Genomic DNA, 14013 nt, shown 5'->3' on the forward strand with positions numbered 1-14013 from the left:
TCACCACAAGATCACCGGATCGACGCATTTGTAAACACAAGCAGCTCACGCAACGCCCGAAGATTGTTTGACGCCGGCACTATCGGTGTGCAAACCGCTGTTGGCGTCACCAAGCACGGACTACATCAACAGCCCAACAGCATATCCATGATTTCCCACCAACCCGACCAACAAACTTACTTCAGCTCCGATTTCAGTCGATGGGGGATCTCCAGCCATTCCGCAATTTGCTCTCCAGCCAGCAAGTCCAAGCAGCAACAACACCCACCACCAGACTCCGACTAAGATGTCCTCCGCCCCGAGAACCGTCCACGCCTACGCCTCCTTTGGCAAGGGAGAGGAGATCAAGCCCTGGAAGTACCAGTCGCGCGCGCTCGGCGCCGAGGACGTGGAGATCAAGATCTCGCACTGCGGCATCTGCGGCTCCGACCTGCACACAATCGACAGCGGCTGGGGCCAGACCATGTACCCGTGCGTGGTGGGCCACGAGATCGTCGGTGAGGTCACCCAGGCGGGCCCCGACGTCAAGGGCCTGCAGGTCGGTGACCGCGTGGGCGTCGGCGCGCTCGTGTCGGCGTGCCTGAACAAGGACCCGAAGGCGCCGTGCTCCGTGTGCGCCAGCGGCGACGACGCGTACTGCCCGCACCGCGTGTGGACGTACAGCGACAAGTACAAAAGCGACGGCGCCATCACCTACGGCGGCTACGCCGACTACGTGCGCGTGCCCCACGAGTTCGCGATCAAGATCCCAGACAACATTCCGTCGGACGTCGCCGCGCCTCTGATGTGCGCCGGCACGACGGTGTTCACGCCGTTCAAGGAGGCCGGCATCAAGGAGGGCGACCGCGTCGGCATCGTCGGCATCGGCGGCCTGGGCCACCTGGGCATCCAGTTCGCCAAGGCCATGGGCGCCGCCTCCGTGACGGCCTTCTCGCGCTCCAACAACAAGGAGGCGGAGGTGCGCGGCCTGGGCGCCGACGAGTTCGTCGTGTACACGGACGAGAAGCAGGCCAAGGAGGCCGCCGGATCGGTGGACATCCTGCTCATCACGGCTGACGCCAACAACATGCCGTACAGCACGTTCCTGACCTTCCTGGCCGTGCGCGGCACGTGCATCATGGTGGGTCTGCCAAACGACGACATCAAGTTCAACGCGTTCCACGTCGTGGGCAAGGGCGCCAAGTTCGTGGGCAGCAACGTCGGCAGCATCCAGGACATCAAGGACACGCTGGAGGTGGCGTCCAAGAAGAACGTGCGCCCCGTCATCCAGAAGCTGCCGATGGCCAAGGTGAACGAGGGCATCGACATGGTGCGCAATGGCACGGTGCGCTACCGCGTGGTGCTCGAGAACTAGGCGTCGCGCTCGCACACGACTACTGTAAGCTTAGATAGGGAGGGTTGCAGTCCGTAACGCGCTCTCACCGCAACAAATACAAATGCATGTAGCCAGCCATTCTACCTTGAACATTGATTAGCTCGGAGCAAATGAGGCCACCGACCAAATCAACTTGACAAGGTCGCTGGTCAAGACGCGAAAGCACTGCTATCACCGTCCGCGCGTCGCGTGCAACATAGCGCGGATACCTGCGTGTGCAACCGTGTCGATCCTCCGCCTTCAAGGCAAAGGCGGCCTTGATTGCTGGGCTATCAGGAGAGTTGGCCCATTGCCAATGACGATACAAGTACTGAAGTATCGAAGCGGCGAGCCAGCCGTGTGCAGCGCTCCTGGCAGGCATCGGCCCGCCGGGTCGGCTAAGCGTCGAGCTCAGATCGCCAGCACTGGGACACACCGCCGGGCGGTGTCGCCGCTGGCTGGCGTTCAACCTTACAGCAGCGTCGAGATGGGGTGGCACGCTGCCACCATTTTCGGCTCGAGTGTAAACATGCGGCATGCGTGATCCTGATCCGAGTTCGTCGCCGTTCGCGCCGCGTCTCTCGTCCGGCGTGGGCGCGTCAACCACCGGGAAGTTTACCTGCGATGCGTCCGGCGAAGGGTGTCCCAAAGCGCCGGCACGTGGTCTTTGTATGCCGCGTCCTCGTGTAAACCGGTGTGGTTACTCAAGCTGAAGCGGACGAGCGACGGGGCGTTGATGACACACTGCAACCATGACAACCAAACCCAAAGGCGGATCGATCGCCCGCCGCTATGCGACGGTGAGCCCAGCCACGCACGTGCCCTGCTGGCCGCAGGCTGCGGCACCAAAACACACCAGGCTTGCTCGATGCTGCTGTGGCCACACCAAGCTCATTTCCGATTTTGATCGACAGCAGACAAGTCGACCACCAACCGCCAGCACACCAAGTCAAACCGAACGCCATGTCGACCGCCCCGAGGACCATCCACGCGTACGCCACGTTCGCCAAGGGCGAGGACGCCAAGCCCTGGGAGTACCAGTCGCGCCCGCTGGGCCCCGAGGACGTGGAGATCAAGATCTCGCACTGCGGCATCTGCGGCTCCGACCTGCACACCATGGACAGCGGCTGGAGCCAAACCATGTACCCGTGCGTGGTGGGCCACGAGATCGTGGGCGAGGTGACGCTGGCCGGCGAGCAGGTCAAGGACCTCAAGGTGGGCGACCGCGTGGGCGTTGGCGCGCAGGTCTGGGCCTGCCTCAACAAGTTCCCCGAGGACCCGTGCAAGGAGTGCGCCAACGGCACGGACGCCTACTGCCGCCACCGCGTCGGCACGTACAACTCTAAGTACACCAAAACGGACGGAGCCATCACCTACGGCGGCTACGCCGACTACATCCGCGTCACGCACGAGTACGCCTTCAAGATCCCGGACAACATCCCGTCGGACGTGGCGGCACCGCTGCTGTGCGCCGGCACCACGGTATTCACGCCATTCAAGGAGGTGGGCATCAAGCCCGGCGACCGCGTCGGTATCGTCGGCATCGGCGGCCTCGGCCACCTGGGCATTCAGTTCGCCAAGGCCATGGGCGCCGCCGCCGTGGTGGCCTTCTCACGCTCGGCCAACAAGGAGCAGGAGATCCGCCGTCTCGGAGCCGACGAGTTCGTCGTGTACACAGACGAGAAGCAGGCGGCGGACGCAGCCAACTCAGTGGACATCCTGCTCATCACGGCTGACGCCAACAACATGCCGTACACGCTGTTCCTGAGTTTCCTGGCCGTGCACGGCACGGTCATCATGGTAGGGCTGCCGAACGACGAGATCAAGTTCAAGCCGTACCCGCTGGTGGGCAAGGGCGCCAACTTCAAGGGCAGCGCCATCGGCAGCATCCAGGACATCAAGGACATGCTGGAGGTGGCGTCCAAGAAGAACGTGCGCCCCGTGATCCAGAAGCTGCCGATGGCCAAGGTGAACGAGGGCATCCAGATGGTGCGCAACGGCACGGTGCGCTACCGCGTCGTGCTCGAGAACTAAGCGAGCGGGTGGCAGCTATTAATTAGCCTCAAACGAAATGTACAACAACACTTGAAAGCATCCAAACAAACAAGCAGAGTACCCGCGTTGCACTGACCTGTCTACAGTAGTTGACAACCATCTGCTAGTGTCGCTAAAGCCAGGAACCTCGCTTGCTGATACTGTTCTCGGCAGACATCGACTGCCTTGCCACTAACTGCATCGGGAATTTCTGTTCGCGGTGGTTGACAGATACGAGGTGCTGGCTGTGGTTGCGTGGGTATCAAGTATCTCTAGTCCACGGTCTTCGCTCCCGTAATGAGCATGCGCCTTGATCACCGAGCAGAGTGTCTCGCCACCCAACTGAGACTGTAGACTTTCAGGCATAGCCTCGTATATTTTAACCGCATCTTCCCAGCACTTGTCGCGACAAAGCGAGTTCAGCGCTAACGCATAATCTTCGAGCATGAATTCCACGCAGTGGTCTTGTAATAGTTGTATCGCTCGATCCATGGACCCAGAGCACATGTGAGCTACAGCAGCACGCCGACACATCGTCGGGGACCAATCGAAATAGTTGTCCTTCACTTCGTCGGCGAGAGCAATCACACTGGCAAACTGTCGCGATACCAGTAATGGCACCATTGCGTCTTCATAGGGAAATTTGGTGTCCCGCGCCTTGTACGCTTCCTTGTATTTGTTGCAGATCGCAAGGGTGCGCTGCTGCAGCTCTTCACTTTCCGAACGAGAGTGAGCCATCAACACTGATACCAATGCTTTTGAGCTTCGGCATTCCATTGTACACTTCGACTATTATGTTCCAGGAGTTGTTCGCAGCACAGCCGGCCAGCACAAGCTGAAAAGTGTGAATCGCTGGTATCACGCCTTCGCCTTTCATCATAGCCAGAAGATCTAGTACCAGATCCCATTCCTTCTCAAGAGCGCAGCTTTTTATCATTGCATCGCAATAATCCGAAACGATTGGTTTTAGAATTTTTCGTCTCCTTGTACACTAAAGCTTGGCCACAAGTCCGTGCCCTGTTGTTTTCATCGCTGCTGCAATCAGGATTCTGGTGTAAAGTTCTTGGTCTACTAGTAGTACCGAATCGTCTTCAAGAATATCGTCGGCGAAATGGACCAATCCCGCGTGCATGGCAGCGCTGGAGGCCCTACTGCAAACGCATCAATTTGACGCTCTACTCGCACTCGCCGATGAGATGAGGCGTCATAAAGTTGGGTGGGGTCCATTTACGTGCAAGATGGTGGCGCTGACCAATATTCGCAACGGTTCCAGCAGGAAAGCGCGGAGGGTGCTGAAGAAGCATGCTGCCGAAATGGGAAACAAAAGCGTGGAATGTTATCGTGAACTCATCGAGCACTTCAAATTGCATCACAACGCAGTCGAGGCGAGTGCAGTAGCTGCTGAGATGATGCAGAAGAACCCGCAGGTTGTAGTCGAACCTGGCAAAAAGAGCTCGAACTCGCGATTCACCTCCCGGATCTCACGCCATACTGGACGTTGCGCGAGCTGCTGCGTCGCCATGGTGGGTCTGTTGTGCAAGAACTCCCATCGAATCTTCTGTTTCCAGAAACCCCACGTATTGATACTCGTTATTAGTGATGATCCTTACGAGTCAAACCAGAGGCTGGTTCAAACCCAGATGCTCCAAAAGTTGATGTCGCAGCGAAATACGCAGTAACCAGCCTCACCAGCAAACTCAAGTAAACTAGCACGCTGCTTCGTTTCCAGCAGTCCGCCACAACAGCTACGTGTGCTGCATCTTGCTGTGTCGGGGTAGTTAATCGTCTAAACCGCAACAAATCAAAAGCAAAATTGCTGCAAGGTGGGTATCAGAGCATGTTGGATGGTGGGCAGACCGAGATATCCGGCGCTGTTAAACGCCCATCGCCAATGCACAGCAGCCTAGCCTAGCATCATCACCAAGCACAAGCGGGCCGCTCCACCATCGAGTCCATGAGCCCTCGTGGCAGGAGAAATGCGTCGACTCCCCCACTCCCGTACAGTACAATTGCAGCTTCCGAGTGACGCGCAAGCTCGCGGAAACCAACGCCGCAAAGTCTGCTCGCTGTCTCTCTCTGTCCTGCACGCCCCCAACTACCTGGCCATGCCGCCGAGACGATGACGACCTTGCGCGTCGGTGCCGCACATCGTCCAAGTTGCAGCAGCACCTCCAACTTCAACCGCAGGGGCCACTAATCGGGTGCGGCCGCTTCACTTGCGTCCACTATACCGGTCCCACCCGCCGGCCGAGAGCATTCCGCAATCCGCGCGCTTCAACCTCCGACGCCGCCCGCGATGCTGTCCGCCCGCCTGCTGCGCCGCCAGCTCCTGGCCCGCGCCTCCCCCGCCGCCAGCGGCGCGGCCGTGCGTCGCCTGCAGCAGGCCGCGCCCGGCCGCGAGAAGCTCTTCGACAAGATCCTGGTGGCCAACCGCGGCGAGATCGCCGTGCGCGTCATGCGCACGTGCCGGAAGCTGGGCATCAAGACGGTGGCCGTGTACTCGGAGCCCGACGTGAACTCGGTGGCCGTGCGCATGGCCGACGAGGCCGTGTGCGTGGGGCCCGCGGCCTCGGCGCAGAGCTACCTGAGCATCCCCAAGATCGTGGAGGCCGTGCGGGCCACGGGCGCGCAGGCCGTGCACCCGGGCTACGGCTTCCTGTCGGAGAACAAGGACTTCTGCGAGGCGCTGGAGGCCATGGGCGTGGCCTTCATCGGCCCGGGCCACGCGGCCATCCAGGCCATGGGCGACAAGATCGAGTCCAAGCAGCTGGCCATGGACGCGGGCGTCAACACGATCCCGGGCTTCCTGGGCGAGATCGCGTCGGCCGACGAGGCCGTGGACGTGGCCCGCGAGATCGGCTACCCCGTGATGATCAAGGCCAGCGCCGGCGGCGGCGGCAAGGGCATGCGCGTGGCCTACGACGACGACGAGGTGCGCCTGGGCTACAGGCTCTCGAAGGAGGAGGCGGCCAGCAGCTTCGGCGACGACCGCATGTTCCTGGAGAAGTTCATCGAGGACCCGCGCCACATCGAGATCCAGCTCATCGCCGACGCGCACGGCAACGTCGTGGCCCTGCCCGAGCGCGAGTGCTCCATCCAGCGCCGCAACCAGAAGGTCATCGAGGAGGCCCCCAGCGTGCTGCTGGACCCCGAGACGAGGCTGGCCATGGGCCAGCAGGCCGCCATGCTGGCCCGCAAGGTGGGCTACGTGAGCGCCGGCACGGTCGAGTTCCTGTGCGACAAGCACAAGAACTTCTACTTCCTCGAGATGAACACGCGCCTGCAGGTCGAGCACCCCGTCACGGAGCTCATCTCGCACGTCGACCTCGTGGAGCAGATGATCCGCGTGGCGGCGGGCCACAAGCTGCCCAAGGAGCTGCTGGACGGCCCCGTGAAGATCCACGGCTGGGCCATGGAGAGCCGCGTGTACGCGGAAGACCCGCTGCGCGGCTTCTTGCCGTCGATCGGCCGCCTGCTCCAGTACGAGGAGCCTGTGCAGCTCCCCGGCGTGCGCGTAGACTCGGGCGTGACCGAAGGCAGCGACATCTCCATGTTCTACGACCCGATGATCTCCAAGCTCATCACGTACGGCAAGGACCGCTCCGAGTGCTTGGATCGCATGAAGACGGCGCTCGACAACTACGTAATTCGCGGCCCTGGCAACAATGTTTCGTTCCTGCAGGACGTTTACCGCCACCCTCGTTTCGTGAGCGGCAAGATCACCACCAAGTTCATTGAGGAGGAGTACCCCGAGGGCTTTGAGGGCGTGAAGTTGACGCCGCCAGAGATTGAGGACCTCCGCGTTGTCGGTGCGATCATGCACCTGAAGAAGACCATTGCGAGCAGCCAGACGTCGGGACGTATTCAGTCCTCGTCTGCGGCGGGTGTTGCTTCCTTCGACTCTCTCAACCCAGATGAATTGGAGTTTGTCTCTGACCAGGCTGGTGTTGTCCCTCGGTTGCGTGCTATTGCCCCCGGTCTATCGCCTCAGGACTTGATTGCGCTTGCGGAGCGCAACGACCTTAAGAATGTGGGTGCCCAGCTGTCGGTTAGCGTTGATGGCCCGTTCGGAGCATCCGAACCGGTTGTTGTCGTGGAGATCGAGGTGGAAAACAAGCGACGCCGTACGGAAACGGTGACGCTAGCCTTGGTGGAAAACAAGTGGCACGTTGTCGGCGATGTAGACTGGTCGATCAACAGCCCGCTGTTCAAGGCATCGTACTCGAAGCAGAGTGGAGCGGCAAACACACCTATCGCGTCCCAGATGCTGCAGACACTGCCCGAGGGATTCAAGCTCCAGTTCCATGGCGCCGTACATGATGTGGTCGTGCGCAACGAGTTAGAGGCGGCCTGCGGCAAGCACATGCAACCCAAGCCCGAAGTTGACACGTCCAACTTGTTGCTCTGCCCGATGCCCGGTATGCTCGTTTCGGTGGCTGTGGAGGTCGGCGAGCACGTGGAGCTCGGTCAGGAGCTGGCCGTCGTGGAGGCCATGAAGATGCAGAACGTGCTACGCTCCGAGAAGAGAGGTGTAATCAAGAGCATTGCGCGCGCTGCTGGTGATTCGCTCAAGGTGGACGAGATCATCCTCGAGTACGAATAAGCGCATTTGACAGAACTCTCTAGCAGATAGCTGAACATTGCGTGCACTACTGAAGCACCCACCGATAAAGCGCAGTCAAGAAGACAAAACACCGTTTGTATGTCATCAACACGAAAACTGAGTGCGATGAATTAGACCTTAACCACCCGCGGTCGCCGATCTTTTAGCTAGCTGTGACCCCTCGTTGAGTCGCCGTATCCGTCGGGCGACTCCGCATCTAGCCGCCTTCAGGACAGATATGCATCGAGTTGCCTGGGCTTCGTTTGCCACCTTGCTTCTATTCGCAGGCTGCGTGGATGGCGAGACTGCGGTCTACAAGCTGCACACAGATTCGAGTTGCAAGTCCGCGCCGACCATCATCGCGTTCCAGGAATCGCCACCTCCGTCGTGCTCTGCCATCACGACGTGCTCGAGTGTCAACATCGACGGCGAAGATTTGTACTGGGATCGAGCCTGTGCTTCGGATGAGTACGATGTGTTGTCAGAGTCTGCCTACGGAATCAAACCCTACGTGGTCATGGAGATTTACGAGTCGGGCGGGAAGTGCGGGAAATTGCTTTCAGGTGCAGCGTTCCTGGCCGACGGAAGTTGTCTGGCCACCGACAACGGCGTCTCCAGCATGAAGGTCGTATTGAACGCCGCTGGATCCGCAAGCTTTGAAACGTACCGCGGAGAGAGCTGCAGCGGCACGGCCATGAAGACCTCTCAAGTCTCTGAAGCATCTATCTCCAGCCACTCATGCGAAGATGGAGCGCTCAAGTTCTACTCGAGCAATGCCACCACAACTGCGACAGCATCGACTGCTGTCACCGACAAAGCTGGCTCTGACAAAGCTGGCTCAGACAAAACCATTTCTACGACGACTTCACAGTCGGCCCCACGCTCTTTTGGTGATTCGATCCTGCTGACAGCAACAATCACGGTGACACTGGCGATGGCCGTCTCTGTAGTGAGTTGATTCACTTTTTTTCTCCTGAAGTTTAGAAACGGCGTTGGACTGAGAAAGAAAAAGAGACTTGGCGAATAGCAACGAACATTGGTTCATTTCTTGGTTGTGTGAAGTACATGTAGCATCACTGACAGGCTTGTTGAAGTGCAGACACAACCTCGTTATCAGCTTTCCACTTTGCGGGGCGAAGACACGGGAACTGAAATTCAGGGGTTTCATGTGAGTGAGGAAACTTGCGCTGGACGACGACCGGTGGGTGGGTTTCAGGGATGTTTTTGTGAGCTGCTGCCGTCTGGGATCGCTGAAATGCTCGAAGCTGCTGTTGCACCTTCCGCTGAGCCATATCCCGATATTTGTCGTTCTTGTCGTGTATTCGATCCAATGCTCGCGGAGTGAAAGAGAAGTAGGGCGAGAAGCAGTCGACGCGATTTAGTGCGATCAGCTCGACAGTAGGTGAGTCCGCTACTACTGTGTACGCGCGCGTTTGTTGACCCTCGATGAACATCTCAAAACCGAAAAAACCAGCGCTGTCCTCGGTGTGAAATGGCACACGCGAACGCACTGCGTGTACCTGCTGCTTCCATGAGTGCTTACCACACGGCCACCGATGCCGACGCTCGTATTGAATGTCAACCTCGAGTCTCACACGACCAGAGCGCACAACGTAGAAGGCGCCAACAGACTCGCCTTGAGTGTAGAGGACTTCTCCCCTTTTTAAAGGTACGTCGATCGATACAAGCTCGAAGAAGTGGAGTTTGCTCTCCACGCAATCACGAAACAGCGTCACCTCCGTGTGCAGCCAGTTCACAAGGTGCTTGCGCCTTCGAGTTTGGCACCTCGCTAAAGTTTTGTGGTAGTCCTCGGCCATGATCATAAGTACCTCACACCCTATCGGTTGCTGCGATGAACTAGGCGTCAAGGTGCCAGGTGAAAGTGTAACAACATTTCCTGCAGGTGACGGGGTAGCAGCCTGCACGTCAGCTCCGCGAGTGGCGTTCTCAAGCTGGAGCGCGATATCACCAAAAGCAGCGTTCTTAGTGACCGACGCCACTTTTTCGCCGTCGATCAAAATATAAACCTCTCCACTTAATACCAGGTAACAGGCATCGCCGACGTCACCTTTGCGAAAAACGTACTCGTGTGGTCGAAAAGCACGATACTTTGCCAGTTTGGCGATCTCCGTGGCCTGATTCAAATCCAAGAACGTTGACATCGACGGAATTTTCATGATCCACCGCGCAATGCACTGTAACTCGACAATGTTGCGCTCGCTTGGTTCCTTGGGAACTCCTTGCTGCAGGATCTCTTCATCCGTGACTACGTGTTCCGAAAATCGAGGAAAGAACACCTGGAAGTCCTTGCGTTCGCGGATCCACGACGGGAACACTTCACGATCTCCAGTCAAAGGTGGCGCTGATATGGCCGTAGAAGAGGACGTCCGCGGTCTTTCTTGTTGATTTTCCTGGTCTCTACCGGTGTTGCTGCTGCTGCTGCTGCTCTCGGACTGCTTTCGAACCACTGGGAGCTTGCTCTCTCGCCTCACAGCACTCCCACGAGGAGACGCAGCAGCCACCGCTTGTCTAGGAGAAAGTACCGGGACCGTACGAGGCCGCACAATGTCCACTAGACTGGTGTACGCGTGAGTCACTTCCCGAGGGCTGTTACGGCCGCTGCGTTCGCGAGGAGAACTGAGTGCGTTGGCGGAATTGTGCAACGCCTTGAGTTCGTTAACCCCCGACGAGTTGCTGGTAGCCATCATCGCTGCCGCGATCGCCGACGTCGCGCGCGCCGACGCCACCACGAACTTGGTGTAGACATAGATGGGATTTGTCGACTGCGTGATGGGGCCTCTCGGCGTCACATGCTGGTTCGCCTGAGGTGGTGCCATCCTTTGAGTCAGCTTCCGCAACGGTTCAACAATCTATCAGCTAGTGCGCATAACTCCCAGTGTTAAACCCACGTCTTGGTGCAGTCCAGCAGTCTGGTCGCCTATATTTGATACGCTCCACCTCGTCCTCGAAGGTATCTCCTTGCTGACGTACTTGCTCGCATCCTATTGGTCGACGCATCATCTAGTCACTTTCACGAGGTACCACTGTGAGCTTTAGTGACATAATAAGAAGCCAGCATAACTTACTAAAATAAATAACCGCGGCAGCCATGCTGATGATCTTCTCGGTCGACTCGCGCCACCACGGCGTGGGGCCCGTCAAGTACGCGTGGGACCCACACGGCGACTACGTGGCGTCCTCGGGCACGTCTCGCGTCGCGCACATCTTCGGCCGGCGCGGGAAGCTCGTGGACCAGATCGTGCCGCCCTCGCCGAGGTGAAGAAGATATTTTTCATTACCGATGTGACCGGTAAAATAATACTTGAAACTGGTTATTAATTTATTTATTATTATATTTTTAGTATGTGTACGCTGCTGGAATGGAGTGAAAACGGAGATATTCTGGCCATTGTGCAGGCCAATTCGGCGTCGCTGGTACTGTGGGAGCCCAAGAAGATCCAGCAGCACCAACTGGTGGACTTGCCCTGCAAGGATGTGAGCTTCATCAAATGGTCCAAGTCCCCCCACTCACTGCTGGTACTGTAATTTTTTATTACACTTAGAAGATGGTAACTAACTGTCTATATTTTTGTGTGTGTGAAGCTGGCCATTGGCACCAATCGGGGTCAAGTGTATATTTATGACCACGCCACCGGTACCAAGACCCAAGTTGCCAGCAAGCACAAGCGCCGGATTTTATGTGGAGACTGGAACTTGGAAGACAAGTTCGCCTTTGGATCGGAAGATAGGCAGATTACTATCTGCTTACCGTCGGGACGCACTTTTGACCAGGTCAAGATCAAGGCTTCTCCGCAGAGCGTCACGGTACGTGCGAGTGCATTTTTTTCGAATTTGAGGTTGAGTTCTAATAAGGTCTGGCTGGATTGTTCTGAATTGTTCAGTTTGGAGGCAAGACGGAGGATAAAGATGCCATCCTGTCGGTGAATATGGGCGGGAAAACTATTTTGCTGTACGATCTGAACGAGAGGGAAAACGCACTGGAGCTGGCTTTTCAAGCGCGGTACGGCAACATTGTGTCGTACCAGTGGTTTGGCAACGGCTACATCATTGCAGGCTTTTCATCGGGTTACGTTGTGATCATTTCCACGCACCTGAACGAGATCGGCCAGGAGCAATACTGTGCAAAGTTCCACGAACACTCGCTGCGCGAGATCGTGTACAACGAAGCGAACGGTACTGTGGCGACATGCGGAGACAACTGCATCAAAGTGGTGCGCATGAGCGACTGGAAGGAGATTGCAGTAGAATATCTGGACAGCGAGCCTACAGCTCCAGCTTCGACAACATCCGCTGGTTCTACCACTACTACCTCCGGTACTGGCGGAACTCCACCAACGTCGTCATCGTCGATGCTCGCAGACCTTTCGGGACCTAGCAGCTCGGGCAGTGGGTCTATGCAAGCACCCTCACTGTGCTTTGAGGATCTGCAATGGACACCCGACGGTCGCATTTTGAGTGTAAGTTCGCACAACGGCTGCTTGCACAACTTTATGATCCTCAGCTCTGCACTGCGGTCCTCATTGTTCGACCTCGACTCCCCTTTTGCCGCTGTCCTGAAGCCCATTGCACCTTGGACTATGCTGTTCACCATGGGCTTCATGGTCATCGCCGTGCTACTTGTGATCAGCGTGCAATTCCAGGTGTCGTGCATGGATGTCATTCGCGCTATGACCGGCTTCGTCGAAGGTTTGTGAGTTGAGTAATACTACAGTATAAACCCACCGGAATTACTCTGCTCCGTATCTGCTTTGCATCGCTCCGTGAGATGCTTGCAGTGTGTTGTTGCATCTGCCTGCGTGCTACTACTGCCGTAGTACTGTTCCACGAATGGATACCTATCTGCCCATTGCAATGAAAAGTAGTGTTTATCAGTCCACGCAGTTTCCAAAACTCACTCAGGACAAGTGAACCAAGCAACCGATCATCCTACCCACCCAAGTTCTGTCCAGCCTGCTCCATCTTGCGCCGCATCAAAGGCAACGCAGTTACAGCAGCACTTAAATCGCCACTAGCCGGACTTGCTGTAATCTCGCCGATTGCTCTTCCACACTCTGAATCAACCTGTAGTGCTCCCATTTCTTAAATGACACCACTGGTATTTTTATATGTCCCGCGGATTATTTATCTGTTGAATGAAAAAGAAAATTTCGGAGGCGCAGTATAAAAGCACGACTTACAAGAACTTAACGCCCGGTCCAGGACGAAGGGCCAAAATCAAGTCGTGTGGATGCAGTTCGTGATTGTATTTGTAACAAGCCTTGTATCTTGCCCGGCTAGTTGGGCAGATCGTACTGCTCCGCTGCGTCCGTTCGACCGCAGGACTGGAAGTCAACTCCGCACTGGCCGACAGCAGCTAACCGATCTACTGCGCCGGATCGCTCGTATACACGAACGGATCCTATTTATTAAAGAGGCTAGATTACTCAATAGTCCTCAGGTAGTTCGTAGTCACTAGCCCACGGCTAACAACCAGAACCGACCTCAATCAATACAAAGAGAGTTCACCCACCTCACGTGAGCTACTACCTCCACACTCGTTCGTTCGTTCGTTCGTTCGTTCGTTCGTTCGTTCGTTCAACCACAGCCACACTGACAATCACGCAGCTTCACCGTCCCCAGATCCCACGTCAAGTACGTACACGGTTAATGATGGACTTTGTGTCCACCACCCGCTGGCACCTCACACCACCTGAAACCCAGCTAACCACTCAACTGCTCGTCCAGCTGCAGCCACGGACTGCAGAGCACCCGTCGGCACTCTACCGCCCCTCGTTCGTCCAAGAACCGCAGAGCACCCGCCGGCACTCCACCGTCCCTCGTTTGCCGATGAACCGCAGAGTACCCGTCGGCACTCTACCGTCCCTCGTTCGCCAAATGGACCGCAGAGCACCCGGCGGCACTCTACCGTCCCTCGTTCGCCCAATGACTACAGAGTACCTGTCGGCACTCCACCGTCCCTCGTTCTCGTTCAATGAGAGCTGTCGCCCTCGTTCATCGTCTA

At 57.2% G+C, this 14013-nt stretch overlaps 6 protein-coding genes across 6 annotated transcripts; 5 read left to right on the top strand and 1 right to left on the bottom strand.

Moving 5' to 3' along the window:
- Nucleotides 1-286: 286 nt before the first annotated feature.
- IUM83_14151 (putative mannitol dehydrogenase) lies at nucleotides 287-1354 on the top strand (the record flags this gene model as incomplete). The annotated part of the gene is made up of 1 exon (XM_067938876.1): nucleotides 287-1354. One exon carries the CDS (start codon nucleotides 287-289, stop codon nucleotides 1352-1354), a length of 1068 nt encoding a protein of 355 aa, XP_067791037.1.
- A 963-nt stretch (nucleotides 1355-2317) lies between these two features.
- Nucleotides 2318-3388, top strand: IUM83_14152 (Mannitol dehydrogenase; the record flags this gene model as incomplete). Its single annotated transcript, XM_067938877.1, has 1 exon — nucleotides 2318-3388. The coding sequence occupies one exon, from the start codon at nucleotides 2318-2320 to the stop codon at nucleotides 3386-3388; it is 1071 nt and encodes a 356-aa protein (XP_067791120.1).
- Nucleotides 3389-5684: 2296 nt separating this feature from the next.
- On the top strand, nucleotides 5685-7731 carry IUM83_14153 (acetyl-CoA carboxylase, biotin carboxylase subunit; the record flags this gene model as incomplete). Its single annotated transcript, XM_067938878.1, has 2 exons — nucleotides 5685-7606; nucleotides 7689-7731. 2 exons carry the CDS (start codon nucleotides 5685-5687, stop codon nucleotides 7729-7731), a joined length of 1965 nt encoding a protein of 654 aa, XP_067791119.1.
- A 498-nt stretch (nucleotides 7732-8229) lies between these two features.
- Nucleotides 8230-8949, top strand: IUM83_14154 (TKL protein kinase; the record flags this gene model as incomplete). The annotated part of the gene is made up of 1 exon (XM_067938879.1): nucleotides 8230-8949. The coding sequence occupies one exon, from the start codon at nucleotides 8230-8232 to the stop codon at nucleotides 8947-8949; it is 720 nt and encodes a 239-aa protein (XP_067791034.1).
- A 115-nt stretch (nucleotides 8950-9064) lies between these two features.
- Nucleotides 9065-10828, bottom strand: IUM83_14155 (cGMP-dependent protein kinase egl-4; the record flags this gene model as incomplete). The annotated part of the gene is made up of 1 exon (XM_067938880.1): nucleotides 9065-10828. The coding sequence occupies one exon, from the start codon at nucleotides 10826-10828 to the stop codon at nucleotides 9065-9067; it is 1764 nt and encodes a 587-aa protein (XP_067791033.1).
- A 272-nt stretch (nucleotides 10829-11100) lies between these two features.
- IUM83_14156 (WD repeat-containing protein 19) lies at nucleotides 11101-12706 on the top strand (the record flags this gene model as incomplete). Its single annotated transcript, XM_067938881.1, has 4 exons — nucleotides 11101-11267; nucleotides 11354-11528; nucleotides 11595-11816; nucleotides 11894-12706. 4 exons carry the CDS (start codon nucleotides 11101-11103, stop codon nucleotides 12704-12706), a joined length of 1377 nt encoding a protein of 458 aa, XP_067791036.1.
- Between the last annotated feature and the right edge of the window lie 1307 nt (nucleotides 12707-14013).

Source organism: Phytophthora cinnamomi (assembly GCF_018691715.1).
Source record: "Phytophthora cinnamomi strain GKB4 chromosome Unknown Contig42, whole genome shotgun sequence".
In the NCBI taxonomy this organism is placed as follows: domain Eukaryota; phylum Oomycota; class Peronosporomycetes; order Peronosporales; family Peronosporaceae; genus Phytophthora; species Phytophthora cinnamomi.